General features: G+C 38.5%; 2 protein-coding genes across 7 annotated transcripts in view; one reads left to right on the top strand and one right to left on the bottom strand.

The window, feature by feature from the left end:
* CCDC146 (coiled-coil domain containing 146) overlaps nucleotides 1-18125 on the bottom strand; it is a 113790-nt gene that overhangs the window by 69170 nt on the left and 26495 nt on the right. The gene's annotated exons all lie outside the window — the stretch shown is intronic.
* Nucleotides 635-5014, top strand: FGL2 (fibrinogen like 2). The gene is made up of 2 exons (XM_070424574.1): nucleotides 635-1282; nucleotides 3609-5014. Exons 1-2 carry the CDS (start codon nucleotides 670-672, stop codon nucleotides 4313-4315), a joined length of 1320 nt encoding a protein of 439 aa, XP_070280675.1. The 5' UTR covers nucleotides 635-669; the 3' UTR covers nucleotides 4316-5014.

Here is an 18125-nt window from a genome sequence, read left to right on the forward strand (position 1 = left end):
TTTTAACTGTGTTTTAGTCATTTCTGCTACACTATGTTATGGTCAAAGTAATAAAAAGCAGCTTTTCCCCCCTCCTCTCTACCAGTTTTCTTCCCTTTTTCAAACAGTCCATGGCACAAGTCAGAAGGGTGCACGTCGTTATATTTTTAAAAAATTTTAAGATTTCACCTGCATGTCCAACATGAAGAAAATGCAGGACCCTCAATGCCATGTACTAAAAAGGAAAAAGGACTATTTCTGTTTCTGTAAATATTTCTGTTCTTCAGATAGTGTGAATAACTAGGACTTAATTTGTATCTTCGAAATATTTTTTTTCTAGTGGAGTTAGGTACAATTAAATGATTTACTTGGAGCATCATTATTTTTGAAATACAAGATTTTTCTTGTGCTTTATCAAGTAAACGATGAAAGTAAAATTTGTTCAATTATGTGCATCCAACCAACTCATAGTAGTCCCGATGAGCGTACTTCTGATTGGGAATAAGGAACAGTTTTTGGAAAACTGAGTTGGCTGAGGGCAACTCCTCGTTTCTGAAACTTGTGATGCAAGTGCTCCCGCCCTTTTCTGACAACAGAAAGCCTGAGTCAGGCCAGCAGCTGCGGCTGTTAAAACAGCTCCAGCCCAGCACGCTTCCACACTTCCCTGCTGGGGTGCGCACCGCCGCGGAGATGAAGCTGGCCACCTGGTGCTGCCTGAGCTCGGCTGTCCTGGCTGCTTACAGTTGTTTGGTTGCGGCAAACAATGACACGGAAGAAATTAAAGACGAAACGGCCAAGGACGCCTGCCCGGTGAGGCTAGAGAGCAGAGGGAAATGCGAGCAGGGAGGCGAATGCCCCTACCAGGTGAACCTGCCCCCGCTGACGATTCAGCTCCCCAAGCAGTTCGGCAGGATGGAGGAGGTGTTCAAAGAAGTCCAGAACCTCAAGGAAATCGTAAGCAGCCTGAAGAAATGTTGCCAAGACAGCAAACTGCAGGCGGATGACAACCGAGACCCGGGCAGAAGCGGACTGTTGTCACCGGGCACGGGGGACCCGGGAGAGGCGGATGACAACAGAGTTACAGAGTTGGAGAGCGAGGTGAACAAGCTGTCCTCTGACCTGAAGAACGCGAAGAAGGAGATCGACGTGCTTCAGGGTCGCCTGGAGAAGCTGAATCTTGTGAACATGAACAACGTAGAAAATTACGTTGACAGCAAAGTGGCAAATCTGACGTTTGTGGTCAATAGTTTGGATGGGAAGTGTTCAAAGTGTCCCAGTCAAGAACAGATACAATCACGCCCAGGTATGTATAATAACCATTTTCTTATCATTTGTTCATGGATGTTAGGTAGCTAGACAATACTTATAAACATTAACCACCCGAGCAAATAAGTTAAATAAAATGACCGGTTAAATAAATTAAGCCTTTTATTCAGCCAGGTCGTGCGGAAAATACTAATATCTTTGCAAATGTGTGATCATAGAAATGGTAGTTACAAAAATCATGATTAGTTCTGTAGCCATTAGAAAGCACTTTCAATTTCAAAGCACTTTGCTGATGTCAAATGTACATATAAATTTTGTAGCGAAGTAGAATTTTTTAACATTTTAGTGCATTTAGCTTATCTCTTTACTGAAGTGCTTGAAAACATAGAGAGAGACAAGGCAGTATTTGCGGTTGTACTCTGTTCATAGAAAGTCAGTTTCTATGGTCTGCTGACCGCTCCTTTCTCATGTAGCAATAGGAGATCTTGGAAAGATCTTGGCAAGTAATCTGCAGTAGATAACCCCAAATACCTAGTGAAAATGGGAGATTTAATAGCTGGAATAAAGGCAGTCATATGGTTTCACGTGTGGGTAAAGCTTTTTGCTTTGAGACCTAGTGACACAAAAGCATGGTAAGGGGAGATTTGGAACGCCACTCAGGGAAGGAGCACATTCCTGTTTCTTCCCCAACTCTTTTACTAGAATTCAAGCGTGTAACAATAGAACCCATCCTCACCATCCAGATGACCTGAATTGACTTTAATAAATGTGTGTCAAAGATAACAAACCTAACTGCCTGCTCTGCCCATGAACCAGCTGTGGCACTGGTTCCTCCAAACCCTGGCTGTGCATCTGAGTTCCTGGGGCCACAGCTGCTGATGGTCTTGTTACACTTTGGAAAGCCATCTGGGCATTAGGTCTAGGACTTACCACGAGTGTGAGGTTGAAGGGATATGGTGCTTTAGGGCAGGGATCACGTTCATTTGGAATGAGTGCCTCATGCCTGCTCCATCCCCAGGGAAGCTGCCAGTGAAGCTAGGTGGGGGTTTTCAGGACCTCTGTTGCCAATACACTAGGCAGCTCCTATCTGAAGTTACCCTACACATTGCAAGGCAGAGAGGTAGATGACATCCGTGGGCACACATTAGCTTCTCGTCTATTTTTTTTTAACTAAAAGTTTTAGGAAAATATCAGAATACTTTGAATCCTAAATACACATGAATAGATTTATTATGCCTCAGAGTAGTTTATACAGGGTGCCCCCCCAAATGTATACACACATTAACAGCTGATAGCTCATTGATGTTTCTTTCTGTTTAGACTTAACCCATTGAAATTATTATAATTATTCAAAGTGTGTGTACTTTTTTGGGGGGGACAGCCTATATTAAACTTAACTTACCTGGGATAGATTTTTATAAAAATTATCTGGGAGTAAATACCTGTATTGGATTCCTATAGAACCATGCTACCTAATTATTATTTTTATTCTGAACATAATCACCTGTCATTTCTTTCTAGAAATCAAATATATGAAACCTGGCTAAATACTTTCTTTGGGTAATAAGAATATTGGAATATTATTGAAAAAATTTCCTTTTAACTTGAGCTTCTTTTTTTTTTTTGAGCTTCTTTATTTAGTGGTCAAGCAAGTAAAATAAATGTGAATGTGTGATCAGTGCTGTGCATTAGAATTTTAACACGTCATTTGGAACATATCCTGTAACACTCTCTGACAGCGGAGGCCATCAGCCCCTTTAGGTGAAAGGAAAGAGAAGCCTATGGTTCCTCTGTAAGCGCGGAATAGGAGAGCTGGAATCATCTGACTTTCAGGACCAATTAATGCAGTGGTTACAAGAACAAGCTATGCAGCCAGCTAGAACTCAGTCCTGACGCTGCCACTTAATGCTTCTGCGAACTTGGGCAAGCCATTGATCCTCTGTGAATATAAATACTGTCACCAGCAGATTTGCAATAGTATCTACATCATAAGGATCATGTGCAGATTAAGTGTAAAAATGTTATCAAGCCTTTGGCAGAATGCCTATTGAGGGTAGCCCTCGCTAAAAATGACTAAATTCTTAAAACTATTATTTTTATTTCTTCTTCTTGTTGTTGATTGTTGTCGATGTCAAAATTATTGCCAACCAAGAGTGTGTTGTCTGCTTTGTAACACCAGGTTCTTTTTCTGAGGCCTTAACAAGCATTTGCTAAACAGTTTCAAGTAAGTTTAGCAGAGCAAGGTTCCATTATCACCATTGATGGAGCTGTCAAGCTGCTTTTGTACATACAAAGAATTCTTCAGATGCATAGTGGGGTTTTTTTAAACAAAATCCAATGTCTTTCTTTTCTTTTCCCTTCAGTTCAACATCTAATCTATAAAGATTGCTCCGAATACTACACTATAGGCAAGAGAAGCAGTGAGACCTACAGAGTTACACCGGATCCCAAAAATAGTAGCTTCGAAGTTTACTGTGACATGGAGACCATGGGGGGAGGCTGGACAGTGCTGCAGGCACGTCTCGATGGAAGCACCAACTTCAACAAAACATGGCAAGACTACAAAGCAGGCTTTGGAAACCTCAGAAAAGAATTTTGGCTGGGGAATGATAAAATCCACCTTCTGACCAAGAGTAAGGAGATGATTCTAAGAATAGATCTTGAAGACTTTAATGGTGTCAAACTCTATGCCTTGTATGATGAGTTTTATGTGGCCAATGAGTTTCTCAAATACCGTTTACACGTTGGTAACTATAATGGCACAGCTGGAGATGCCTTACGTTTCAGTAAACACTACAACCATGACATGAAGTTTTTTACCACCCCAGACAGAGACAATGATCGATACCCCTCTGGGAACTGTGGGCACTTCTACAGTTCAGGCTGGTGGTTTGATGCATGTCTTTCTGCAAACTTAAATGGCAAATATTATCACCAAAAATACAGAGGTGTCCGTAATGGGATTTTCTGGGGCACCTGGCCTGGTATGAGTGAGGCACAGCCTGGTGGCTATAAGTCCTCCTTCAAAAAGGCCAAAATGATGATCAGACCCAAGCACTTTAAGCCATAAATCACTAATGCTCATTCCTCTGAGTATTCATTACCTAATAGGGCAATTAATTTCTTTTTGTATTCCTTTTCCATGGTTACACATTTATCTCTGAACACTGAGTTCTTATGCTACACAGCATCGGAAATAAAGCTAAAAATATATGCAATTTAAAGGAGTCCTTTGTTGCTGTTACGCTAAAGAACACTTGCAAGCACCAGGGAATATTGAGAATTACACATTAGATTTATAATTATCTTAATTTCTATTAATTGAAAAGTTTTACATTAATTATATTACTTGCTATATTTAAAAAATAATTGTTTACTCAGCAGGCTAGATTTTACACAAATAATTTGTATTTTGGCTATGACAAACACATCTGAGGGTATATTGTTATTTTTGGGATATAAAGAGTTATTTGGGTATTTATTTGTATGTAAATACCCTAATCCTCATTCTGAGATAAACTTCTTCAATTTATGGCATTTACTTTTGGTCAGAAAGACCCTATAGCATTTTAGTTCCCGGGCAAATTAATGCTGTTCAGGTACTCCATGAAATGTAAAATATTTGTCATTTAAAATATTAAAAAATGTGGTATTCAGAAAATTAATTTAATTATAAGGACCATGGTTTAAAGGTAATTCATTCACAGTTTTTAACTTTTTAGATGTTTTATGGTGAAAATTGCTCTAATATAAATATTATCTTCCTTTACTCTCTATGCCTAATAGTTTTTTAAAATTGCTCACTACTGTGCAAGACTACTGGTAAGCTTTCTTTAGAAGAGGTTGGTGTGGGTGAAGAATGAAGCATTTATTTATAGTCTATAATGCTCTAAAGGCCTGTTTTATATCCCTAGCAGTAATAGCTTTAAAGCTAAGTTTTATAGGATAAATAGATAAATCTATTTATAAAAAGCATATGAATTTTGATATATATAGAACAGTAGTTCAAATAGTATATATCTTAATCCTAACTGGTGTATTGGTTATTTTACTATCAGAAGGATTCAAATAAAGATGTTTATTTTTTTAACCAATCAAAAGTATCTGGATCTTTTATAATTCATTAATTCTGGAATGCAAATATCATACTCTAAAGATTATAAAAAATAATGTGTTAAGTTTCATCATTGTAAAAAGGGATCATTTCAGAGAGAGCAGTAGTATTCTGCTGCGTATTTAAAAATACTCTAGAATAAAATTTGAAATACTTGTTGTATGTGAGTCATAGAAATAAATTCAAGCTTTCATTGCTAGTGTCTGTTTCTACTATAGTAACCAAGATTTTAAAATATATTCACAAAGATGCACCTTTACTCATTATTTGAAAATGATTAGGTAACAAGTTAACTTTTCAAGTATTACCCTTTACAGAAACTTTTAATCAAAAAGAAGCAAAAATCCTTTTAATAATATATAACATACAAAGTTTTTAGGAGAACATGATGAAAATTAAGTTATTATGAATGCTATTAAAATGTTAAAGAGAAATACAAATAGAATTAGGTTATGACCAAAATGTATCACTGTAGACCAAAATCGGTAATTGTCTATTTCAAAGGCTGCGTATCTACCCAATAGGATACCAAATGTAAATGTTGTAACTGATTTACTCTTTCTCTTTTTTTTTAAAGGAACATTTTAATATCATACAATGTATTTATTACAGATAAGGGCATTTTGATTCACCATATACAATCATTAATATATGTATACTAAATTTAAATAAATTTAAATTTCTGTGGTCAAAAATGGATTCCTCACAGAATACAGTTCTGAAAAAAAATAGCTCATATAGTGAGTGAGCACTGACTTAATGGGAACTAGGTATCATTTCAGGAAAATCTGGCATATAATTCATTAGTGCATGTAAATATTCAAAAGCTATCCTTCTACCTTATTTCAAAGGGTCAAAATATTACTTTCCATCATACTTTATGGTACTTTTCTAATAAAAAATTCTGTAACATAGAAATTCCTTTTTAAAATCATTTCATGCCACTTACTAAATAAATTTTAGATTTTTATAATCTTTAACATGTTGATATCTACAAGAGTCTTTTGACTTAACTATTTACTTAAAAAGAAAGATAACTATTTACTAATATTCACTAATGTTCATAAATGTGAATTTACTATTAACAAATATATTATTTTAGAGTCTTGTCTTGGTTCCATTTTAATGGCCAATATTTGTTATCTTAATTAAGACTTTATTTCTGAGCTTTATCATTCTTTGAAAATAGAGACTAAAACTAGGTTCTTAGAAATTCCAAGTGTAACGGATTCACTCATCGTTGAGGGGAAAAAAAAAAATCAAATTATTCTGATAAGCAGTAATGCTCCAAGGAATTAATAACATATCCGTTTAATAGATAAAGAGCTTAAATATGCAAAGCATAGAGGATATTCTAGTAATATTTGCTGGTCTTTATGGGTAATGTCATCACAATAAGCTCATTTATAATTCTTAGTTTTCTTTATGTATAAATAAATTTGTTTCATGTCTTTCAAAAACCCTGTAAAATATAAGAGTTAATTTTTATATCTGTTTATTTCTTCAATGTGAAAATATTAAACATTATTGTCCGTGAAATAATATTTATATATTTACTCTTGTCTGAAAAGTTGTGTAATGTTTACCTAACTGGACAATATCTTTGACTCAAGACTTTAACGAGTGCTGTTTTACTAACAGGAAGACAGAGGCAAATACAGGAACACCATTATCTTATTTCCCTCTATTAGAATACTGTTGACACATCTGAAATACAAAAGTTTCAGTTTCATTTTGAGGCATTCAACTCCATCTCCACTTTTTCCATCATTGATGTTGCTGCTCTGGTTCAGCCCTCATCATACCCTCAGGATAATGCAAATGCTTCTGAATAGTAACCTGTGCCTCCAGTTTCAATCTATTCCAATCTATCCTCCATATCCCTGTCAGGGGGATTGTGCAAAAATGCAGTTCTGATCATGTTATTGTCCTACTTAAAACCTTTCAACAACTCATTTCCTACACAATAAAACCCAACAAATAAGCCCCTTCATGAACTGGTTTCTCCCTACCTTTTTAGTGTCCTTTTCCACCTCTACTCACACTCCTGCCACACTGAATGCCTTGTTCTTGAGCAAACCATGTTCTCTCATATTTTCATGACTATGTATACTATTGCCTTGGTTTAGGTAGAATGCCGTTCTCAACCTTGACTGAGTTTTATCTTTTCACCTATGATTTAAGAGAAGGGACCCAGGAGCCAGACTTCCTATGTTTGAAATTTAGCTCCACCTTTTGCAAGCTGTGTAATCATATGCAAAGTCAATCTCACTGTTCTTTGGCCTCTTCAATGATAAAATAGGGGTAACAAGAGAATTTTCCTGTTAGAGTTACTGAGAGGATTAAATGAAATAACGTATTAAATCACTCAGAACATACATATGCATCATCATCATTATCATCCTAAATAGTTATCTCTTCTGGACAGTCTTCTCTGAAGACATTAGGAGGAGTTTGGTACTCTCCTCTTTTGTCCTATACCATTGTAATACAGTCAAATCTCACTTCTCCAAGGTCTCCCATCTCAAACAATTCGGTTCTCAACCAAGTTGTTCACACAAAAAATGTCTCAGTTGTCTAGACAAACTTTGAGATTGGAACTGACAATCCTTTCATGCTAATACCTTAGCATGACAAAAAGCCTCTCTCAGGCAACAAAACAAAGGAGAGAATGCTACTGTTGCTGGCCAAAATCAATGATTAGCAAAATTTTAAAATATGGAGGCCATCAAGAATGCTAATGTTGCTAAGGGCATAAAAAAAAACAATGATCACAGGCAATAAAAGAGGTGGAAAAACTGTTGTTGATTTGGATAAACAAAAAGCAGTTAGCTGGTGACAGCATTTGGAAAGCAGTGATATATGAACAAGTGAAGATGCTGCATGCTGACCTGAAAGACACCCCTGGAATGAGTACAGAAAGTGATTCCTTTAAGGCCAGTAGGGGGTGGTTTGATAAATTTAATAAAAGAAGTGTTTATTTATAGATTAAACAGTACATTAAACAATCCCTTCTCTTAAATAAGAAAGGTTAAAACAAAATCATTTGGGGGTCTGGAATGGAATAATTCAATTTACATGATTTCTAATGGGAAAAAATGATTTGCTTTTTGAACAAATTCCTTCTCGAACAGCCTTCCAGAACAAATTAAGTTCGAGAACCGAGGTTCAACTGTATCCTTTCTTATTCATTACATTATTCAACAGTTATGTAGATTCTACCCTAAAATCAATCTGTTTGTCTCTAGGATGTAAAGGAAATTTGAGACAGGAATGTTGTTACTCAAAGTGGTTCATGATTGCATTCGCGTAGAGGAAGACTATAGTCTAAAGAAGCCAGAGTTATAGTTGGGGAAGGAGTGGGGACTTTCAAATCAGAGGATTTGGGAGAGGGTACATACAGGTGAGAAGTGATTGAAGCCAGGGGGAAATATGGCAAGAGAGATCAAATATAAACTACAGGATTGGGTACGTAACAATGGCAAAATTTAGAAGGGGTTTTGGAACTGAGGAAGGCTAATAAGAATCTGATAAAATTCCCTGGCAAGTGGAATGAGGAAACTGACACAAGTGGCTGAACAAATGGTTGGAGTAGCTGAGCAACTCACGGCCAGCTAACCCTCCCTAACCAAAGATACTGAGAGCAGATGGAGAAAATGGAGACAAATGGTTGAACAAATGGCCAGAATAGCTGGGCAGTTAACAGCCAGCTAATAAGTAAATCACAAGACCCTATTCTTCCTAACCAAAGACGCCTAAAAGCAAATGGTTTAAATCACGTTAGGGAGAAAGATAACAAAAAACCAATGAGAGCCAGACTAATCCAAGATAGAGGTGAAACTAACCAGAGAATGACCCCTGAACCAACTATATGCTCATTTTGCTACATCAGCATTCTAAATGACACACCTGGAGAGCTAAAGAATATTCTGTGAGATCCTCCCCTGGGTGGGATCTCCCTTAAAATTCCCGCCTATAGAAAATACATAAAACCCTCAGGACAAAGGACACCAGCATACTGAGCATGCCCGGCCCCCACCCTCCCCCTCTTTCCTCAGGTGAGTACTTTGCTTCTATCCCACACTCTAAGGGTCCCGATGAGACCTGCACCCAGGGGAGCAATGGGTAGCGGCAGCTCTCCCAGCATTACTTATACCTTGATCCTGTCTCCAGGGCCCTTCCTTCGCTTCACTGTCCCAAGATTTAATAAACTTACTCTCAATTTCATCTCATGTCTTAAAAATTGCCTGTGCTAGTCAAGAACCTGGAGGTTGCCTGACACTCTACAAGTCCCAGATCCTGCTGGAACAGGGCCGGCTCCCAGTCTGGTAACAGGTACAGCCTCTGGGTACATGTCATGTAGAGGGCAGGGCTGTACTGGACTGGACAGTGATTGTCCTACCTGAGTTTCTAAAGAAAAAAAGTATTTTCACACTTCTTATACTATACTAGGGGCCCAGTGCATGAAATTGAGTGAGACCCAGGACCCAGAGTCCCGCGGCTTGGCGGGATCCAGAAAGAGTCCTGCGGCTGCTGCCGCCATGGGAGGCAGTACCCAGAAACCCACCCGCGCCTCTGGTCAAGTCCTCCAGAGTCAAGTCCCTGCCCACCCGCACACGCCTCGCCACACACGTAGCCCCACGCAGCCTCCTGCTGATAGGTCATTACAGCGTGATGGCGTGATGACCACAGGCTTTTTATATAATAGATTGTAATCTTGAAATTAATTTTAATCTCACAAGACTTATGAATGCTTTAATTTTTAAAAATTACAGATTAGACTAAAGACCCCTTTGGAAACCATCTTCAATTCCAAATCTCCCCCTTTCTCCCCTGAGATATCAAACAGAGTTGGTTGAATCCAAACTCTAATTTCATTCTATGTGTTGCCAAGTTGCAACGTCTGCTGAATCATAGCTTTGCCAGGTTTCTTTGATTAATTAGGAAGAGTTGAGAGAATAGAAATGAGAGAAGTTGGCTATACTTGAAGAACTCAGTTCCCTAAATTCCCAAGAGTGACTGAGCCTCCCTTGCTCCTGGAAGTGGTCCCTAAGGCTCTTCTTGCTGAAAGACACACTTACTTTTTCTCATGAGGAAGCAACCTTAGTCCTCCTTTGGCATTTCTAGACCTTTGAGCAGGGCGTGCCCTACTGTCAATTATAGTCATATTGGAGAAGAAGCCTTTATACTACTTTATATCAGCAGAAAACTGGGGAAACACACGTGGAGATAGATTTTAAGGTTGCTTGACTAAAGAAGAAAAAACAGAATTTCAGATGTAATTGAATTAGTTGATATAGATATATTTGCCAGGAATTCTTAATTCAATGGGCTGGTGTGAGCAGATGTGGTTGGTTCTAATGGCTTGCTTGATTAACACAAACCTAGATTCAACAGCAGCTATACTGATTAAAGCCACGAAGCTGGAAATGTCTTGGGACTAAGACTTACAGAAATAGAAATGTTGGAGTAAATTTATCTGTAATTCACTAAAAAAGTATTTATTGAATGTATGGTCGACAGCCCCTTAAAACAACTAATATTACATTTATATTTATTATTTTAATCCAATAAATACCACCTGCCTGTCATGTGTATAACATGGTGTTATATGTTTATCAAAGTATTTTGAATAGGTTTTTTTTTCCAAATAAAAACTTTCTAAACTCTCAAAATCTGAGTTTAATCTCTAGCGCTCAAGATTTCCTCTGAGTAATTAAGGGTGATGCTGTTTAAGATAGACTGCCTCCCTATTACAAAGGCCTCATACAAAGGTGCGGCATCTGGATTTGAACGTTTGTTGAGATTCTATCTCTGTAAGTTGGCTTTTCTCATCTCCCACAAGAAGTAAATAATTTGTGCTTAGTGGTGAGGGTTTATAAAAAAAAAAAGGCCCACAAAACTAGTCGTTTCCATTTATTTTCCATTCAGCAATGCTAGTATCATAATTCTTTTCAGTTAATCTCTGTAACCTGTTTTAATTTTTGTTTAGAGATTCATGCTGCTACATACTAATAATGACAAGCAGCTGTCACTTACTGAGTGCCAACTTTCCTAGGAGCATCTGCAATGTTATCCCTGTTTGCTGTGATTAATGCCGCAATAAGGAGGTCATGTTTTACACCACTGAAGTTTTCCCTGAAAAAAAATCAATAAACTTCTGTTATCTACAAACTGTTTATCATGTGTGGACCACTATCCATTTTCAGCTGTCCTGGCTTTATTGGTGTATTTCACATGAAGTGGGCTAATTTTCCGCGATAAATAACCCGTGATGATTCCACGGTGAAGCATCCACATGTAGCAAATCTCAGTATCACCCCTGCTCTGACTTTCTATGTAAATCTACAAAGTGGGAAATGATTCCAATTAAATCTCAGCTTAGGATGAAACACCTCTTTTTGTATCTTTTCAAAAACAATTACATAATATTCTGTTGACAGGAGATATTTCAAAGTTTAATATGTTTTCCAAGTATGTTAATGTCCCTACTTAACCTAGTGGTTAAACATTATTTTCTTCCTGCAGTTAAGTCAGAATTTATAACAACTCTGACAGAAAAGGCAAACAAGTTTCTATGCTCTCCAAACACTATTTCACTTCCATGGTTACATGGCAGAATCACTGATGAGAGTAAACTGCTTAAGTTCAGAGCACTTTGTAAGTTCCTTGGAAGCTGAAAGATTTCTCCGGTAAACACTGAAGTTCTTAATTTGTTACATGAAATGATTATTTTAAAATGTGAATATAATTTACAAATGAAGGATGTTAGTGAAGACTTTTTTATTTCTATTCTATAACAAAAATTTTGTCTTTATCTGATCAAACCAATGATTAGAAATCTAGGGAGGCTCTGATATCATGGATAGGATGGAAGTTGGGCATGAAGACCGATACTTTTACGTTGAATACAGTAGTGGTATTTAACATGCTAAACTGCTAGTGGGGGGTTCTCAAACTGTGTCCCCAGAGACCCTTAAGTTCTGCAGACATATTCCACGAATATGAAAAAAATCCAGGACAATATATGATGCACGAAACACTGTTCACCTAGAGTAGTTCTGCTTCTGTTTTATATCTTGGGGCTCCACCTCAATTTCACTTAAAGAAAAGGTTTTGTTTTGTTTTAAAAAATATCTTAAAATCATTGCTTCCCCATAGCATATTCCTTTGGGAGCTCAGCCAGCAAAAATAAAAACTGGAATAGACACATGAAGATTCTAATGTGGTATGTTATTTCTAACACTAAACATTTAAATATCTGAAAGTTTAGGTGGACTTGATGTGGAAAATACATTCAGAAATTCAGAAGAAATTTCTCTTTTTGAAGTTTGCCTTGTAAAATAGTCATTCAGTAGTGTGATTATTTTGGTGAAGGGCCGTATGAATTACTATGCACATCATTCCTTTGAAAATGGCATGGTTACATGTGCAACAGGAAGCTTAGAATCCACAAGGAGCATCAAGAAGACTACCAGAGGCGTCCTGCCTTCAATGTTGCTACAGCTACTATCAGTTATCTTAAAAAACAGGAAAGAAAATAATAAATGGAGTGAGGTATGTACAAGCACCATGCAAGGTTACAGAAACAGAAGTGATCACACTGTTAAGAAGTGGAATGCTTGAAGACGGTGGAATGCTGAAGCACAGAAACGCGGAGGAGGGTACTCCTGCCCAGGGCACGGCATGAGCAAAGGCTGCAGCAGGTTGGAAAACAGCTGGAGCATGGGGTATGTGGCAGGGGACAGACACCAAAAGAAGAAAGGAATGGTGGATCAGATTAGAGGAGAGGGATTGGACTGTAAAGTCAAAGAGGCGGCATTTAATCCTTATGACAGGGCAAGGAAAATTCACATCTAAGTATCTGCAGGGTCCCGTGCCACCTACTGATTGCTCAGTGCCTGGGCCTGAGAGGTGATGGTACGATGCTGGGTGGTGGGAAGGAAAACTGGAAGGAACTCTGAAGACGGTTTTACGAAATAACGAAACCGTCAAAGGTATCAAGCAGAAGATGGATGGCAATACAGAGGTGGGAAACCAGCATGAGGGCAACAAAACAACTTGCTGGGGAAGTTTTTAAAAGGGGGATTTAAGGGGTGTGGGAGAGGCGTCTTTTGTGATGAGGAATTTTCTGGAGTTTTGCTCTATGATGTGCTGTGGAACTCCCTCTTTGATTCCTGAAGGAAACCTCAATATAGTCTCACTGCTTGTCAAGGCTTTCTGGGGGCAGATGTGTTTGGGCTGTGCTGAGATGGATTTGGAGGTGGGAGAGAGGGCTCGGTTTCACTCAGTCACAGAACTATCTGTAGAGAGCCTGGGTGCTCAGGGCCTGGGGGCAGTGGTGCTGGTGGGGACAGTAGATGTGAAGCAAGAGAACAGAGGACTCTTACCTCTGCATCCTTTACCTCTACTCTCACCACATCCAAATCTGTTCTACGTGTTGTGCTTCTGTGTAAGATTTCCACTGGAAAAAGTGATACATGTAGTTTAAAAAGAGGGTGAAACCCACTATGGTAGGCAGAGAGTTAGGTACCTCTGAATGATCATTAAGCTGAGAAATGTACTATTAGAGTGAAGATAGGTTCCAAGAACTTAAATGACATGCAGAAGGCTGCATGGCTAGTACATGCAGAGCTAGAACTAAGGCTCAATTTTACTGCCCCACTGCCCCACCACCAGCCAGTCAGAGAATTTTCTTTTCAAACTATTAAGGTTTAAGACATTTTGAGCCTGTCTGTTCTTAGACATAATCTTTACAGACAGCAATATTCCTGTCTTCTTCATTTGAAGTTTGAACCTCCTCACTTCATATCTCTGATGCCACCCAGGTATACCTGTTGACCTCCAGCCAGATATGTATGGGCTGGGAATATGTAAAGAAATTTTGCCTCAGAAGGTAACAGATTGGCATTTCTAGTATGTACTAAGCTTGTTGCTGGCAACTCCTTCCTATTTCCCCTTACACCAACAGACATGCCGACAGACCAAAGGTTAAAATATGATGACTCAAACTATCGACGTACTAGGAGAAAACAGGAAACAAATTTATCATCTCAGAGTAGTAACAAAGGTCTTCTTAAGTGTGACACAAATCCTGAAGCTGCAAAAGAACACATAAAAGATACATTTTCACATGGAAAGAACCCTTAAATGAAGTCCAACAAACTGAAAGATTTGTGCAATGCATATTATACATGCCCTATTTTCTAAATGTATAAAGGCCTATTTTCTAAATGTATAAAGAGTTTCTATGAATCTATAAGTTAAAAACTACACAATAAAAAAATGGAAAAAAGATGTGACTAGAATTCACACAAAAAGGAAGTACAAGTAGGTCTTTGTATTAACCAAGCTTTCAGCTTCTGTAAAGTTGGTGCGTTAAGGTCTGTCCTACATGCTTATGCTGGATACACTTTGTTCTAGACAGTCTGATAATATGCCTGAGTCACCTTGCCTTGGCTTCCTGCCTTCCTCATTGGTCCCCCACCCCCACCCCACCATTGAGTTGAGTTCTCCTCCAGGGCCATGCTTTTCAAATACAAACCAACCAATCCAGAGTCCACACTCTTCAACCACCTCCTTCATAAGGATCTCATATTCAGGCCACTATACACCTGACCTGATCACCCCAGTGCCAGGTACCAAATAACTAGGGACATCTCCTATACCCCAGAGCCGGCTGAAATTACTCAATCTAGTCAATCCTGAGCCTGCTTCCCCTGCTTCCCCCATTCCTTCCCAAGGAAATCACAATAAAGGTGCTGGCCCCCAATTCTCCCCTTTCCCTGTCTCCTGACTGACCCAGTGCTTCCCCATGCTGACCCCTGTAGCATGCACGCTCCTTTCTCTTAGGAACTGTGAGTAATAAATAATTTCAATGGCAATTGTCTCCTGATCTGCTGGCCTCCCTATAGCTCACATTTTCTTTTCTTTTCTTTTTTTTTTATTAGTTAAGGTATTACAAATGTGTCCTCATCGGCCCCCCCCGCCCCCCCCCCCCCCCCCCCGCGCCCGCCGCACACTCATGCTCCCATCCCCCTGTTGTCCATGTCCATTGGTTTGGCTTATATGCGTATATACTAGTCCTTTGGTTGATCTCTTCCTCTTACCCCCTCCCTCCCCTACTTTCCTTCTGGGGATTGATAGCCTGATCGCTGTTTCTCTGTCTTTGGATCTGTCCCTTTTTATGAGTCTATGTTGTTCTCTATAATCCACAAATGAGTGAGATCATGTGGTATTTATCTTTCTCTGACCGGCTTATTTCAGTTTAGCTCACATTTTCTATTAATACACTACATTTTAAAAACAACCTTAAACATATAAAAGGAAGCTCTACTTTATAAAAGGATAAATATAAAGACATGAGATATATTTTTCCCCCTATCTGAATGACAAAGATCCCAAAGTTAGATAACATGCAATGCTAGTATGAGTGAAGAGACATTTATTTATTGTTGGTGGGAACATAAATTATTACCACCTCTATGGAGAGCATCCTGGCAATAAAAACAAAATGCCAAAATGCACAAACTCATGATATGACAACTCCATTTCTGGGTATAGATTCAAAAGAATTGAAAGTAGGATCTCAAAGAGATATTTGTGCACCATGTTCATAGCAGCAGTATTCACAAGAGTCAAGAGGTGAAAGTAACCCAAGTCTCCACTGACAGATGAATGGATAAACAGAACGTGGTATGTACGTCTAATGGAATATTATTCAGCCTTAAAAAGGAAGGAAATCCTGTCACATGCTACAACATGCAGGATGTTTTGGTAAGTAAAATAAGCCAGTTACAAAAGACAAATACTGTAAGATTCCACTTATATGATGTATCTAGAGTAGTTAAATTCATAGAAACAGTAAGTAGAATGGTGACTGCTAGAGGCTGAGAAGAGGGGGAAATAGGAAGTTGTTGTTTAATGGGAACAGAGTTTCAGTTTTGCAAGATGAAAGGTTCTGGACATTGGTTATACAACAATATAAATATGCTTAGTAACTCTGCACTGTACACTTAAAACAGTTAAGGTGGTATATTTTATGATACACGTATTTTTCCACAGTTAAAAACTTTTTAAATGAGCAAACCCATTGATCCAACAATCTCACTATTAGAAAGTTGTCCTTTCATTATGATTATTACAGTATGAAATGATGCCTTGTATAAGGTTATTGACGCTCTCATTGTGGGAATAGCAGAAGATTGAAAATAACCTAAATTCTTAAAGTATGGTCCATTCATGCACTGAAATACTATATACAAAGCATTACAATAATATACAAGTCATATATCTGTGTGAAAAAAAGCAAGTGTGTCTATTATACTACTACTTGCTCATTTGTGCATTGACTTCTATAAGGCTATATGCAAGACCCAATAGTTCCCTCTGCACAGAAGGACTGGATTGTGGAATGGGGTGGGAGGCTGACTTACTTTTTACACTATAATATTCTGCAACTTTTTAATTTTATACCATGGCATATTTTATGTATTAAAGACAGTTAAAAAGAAAAAAGAAAAACTAACCCTGTGGCTGAAAAAAACATTATTACCTGGCTCTCTGATATTGTTCATAAACTTCCTAATATGGCTTGTGTCTCACTACTTGACCATTGAGACCTGATCTTGCTTGCCTAAGGAAAACCATAATGATTGTCTTGTCTTAGTTGAAGTTCCCGCTGTTCACTACTGCTGACTCATTTACTGGTGTTGCCTATAAATCCAGTCACTGGATAGCCTAATTCCCAATCCTACTCCCTCTGCTTTATTCCCCAAAGACTCTACCCAGCAGACAAGGGTACCCTCTCCCCTTCCACCTATATATAATAGATTTTCATTGAAAATGACATTATTTATTTTAATCCTTAAGCTTCCATCTTTAGTACCAAATATATTCCACATAAAGATGTTTTGGTCAACAATGAACCGCATATCAATGGTGGTCCATAAGATTAGAATGGAGGTGAAAACTTCCTATCAGCTAGTAACTTTGTAGTTGTTGTAAAATACTGTTTTGTATGGGTCTCAGTCTATTGATAGTAATGCGATGGGCTAGAAATGCCTGGGGGCATTCACCGGGCCCTGGTGAGCATCCTGCAGACGTCTTCCTTTTCTAAACCAGTGTCACAACTGGACTGATTCTTGTTGTTATTATGATTACAAGATGCCCTTCAGCAATAACCACTAGAAAACTTTGAAATAAAAGTATATTACAAGCCCTGGGGCACACAAGGCATGCCAGGAACCAGGGGGCACAGAGTGAGGTCATGGGCAGGCCTGGGGGGTCTACTGTTATTGGGGCTGACGGTGGGGGCCTTTCTATTGGTGAATTTAAAATATAAGAGCGGGGATATAGAGCTCAAGAAGAGGGGGGAAATAGCTTAAATGGTCAGTTATCAAAATCAACCAAGATCTCAAAAAAGACCCTCACGAGTCTGGGAGGTGGGGAGAAGACCTGGCTCTTTGTCTAGTGTGTGGCTGACAATGTATCTATTGGAGATAGCCCTTGCTGAAGTGGATGCCTCCGCAATGTAAGTCAGGTACTTGCCTTACAAAAAGCAAAGCCAACTGACAGGACTTATGCTACAATTGCTCACGTGTTTGTGTAACAAACCTATTGTGCTGCCAGTCATATCATAATACAGCACATACAATCACAACAATAGGCTCTACCATCTAGGTTTGTGTTAAGTACACTCTGTGATGTTCACACAGTGAGGAAATCCCCTGACAACACCCTCTGCAGAATTTATTCCTGTCTTAAT

The sequence above is a fragment of the Myotis yumanensis genome, unplaced genomic scaffold (assembly GCF_028538775.1).
Source record: "Myotis yumanensis isolate MYYU_CA2020_CCGP unplaced genomic scaffold, mMyoYum1.0.hap1 SCAF_9, whole genome shotgun sequence".
NCBI classification, from domain to species: domain Eukaryota; kingdom Metazoa; phylum Chordata; class Mammalia; order Chiroptera; family Vespertilionidae; genus Myotis; species Myotis yumanensis.

Coding starts and splice junctions, on each gene's coding strand:
- FGL2 (XM_070424574.1), top strand. CDS start 670: ATGAAGCTGGCCACCTGGTGCTGCCTGAGCTCGGCTGTCCTGGCTGCT. Junction 1,283..3,608: donor ACAGATACAATCACGCCCAG/GTATGTATAATA, acceptor TTTTCCCTTCAG/TTCAACATCTAATCTATAAA.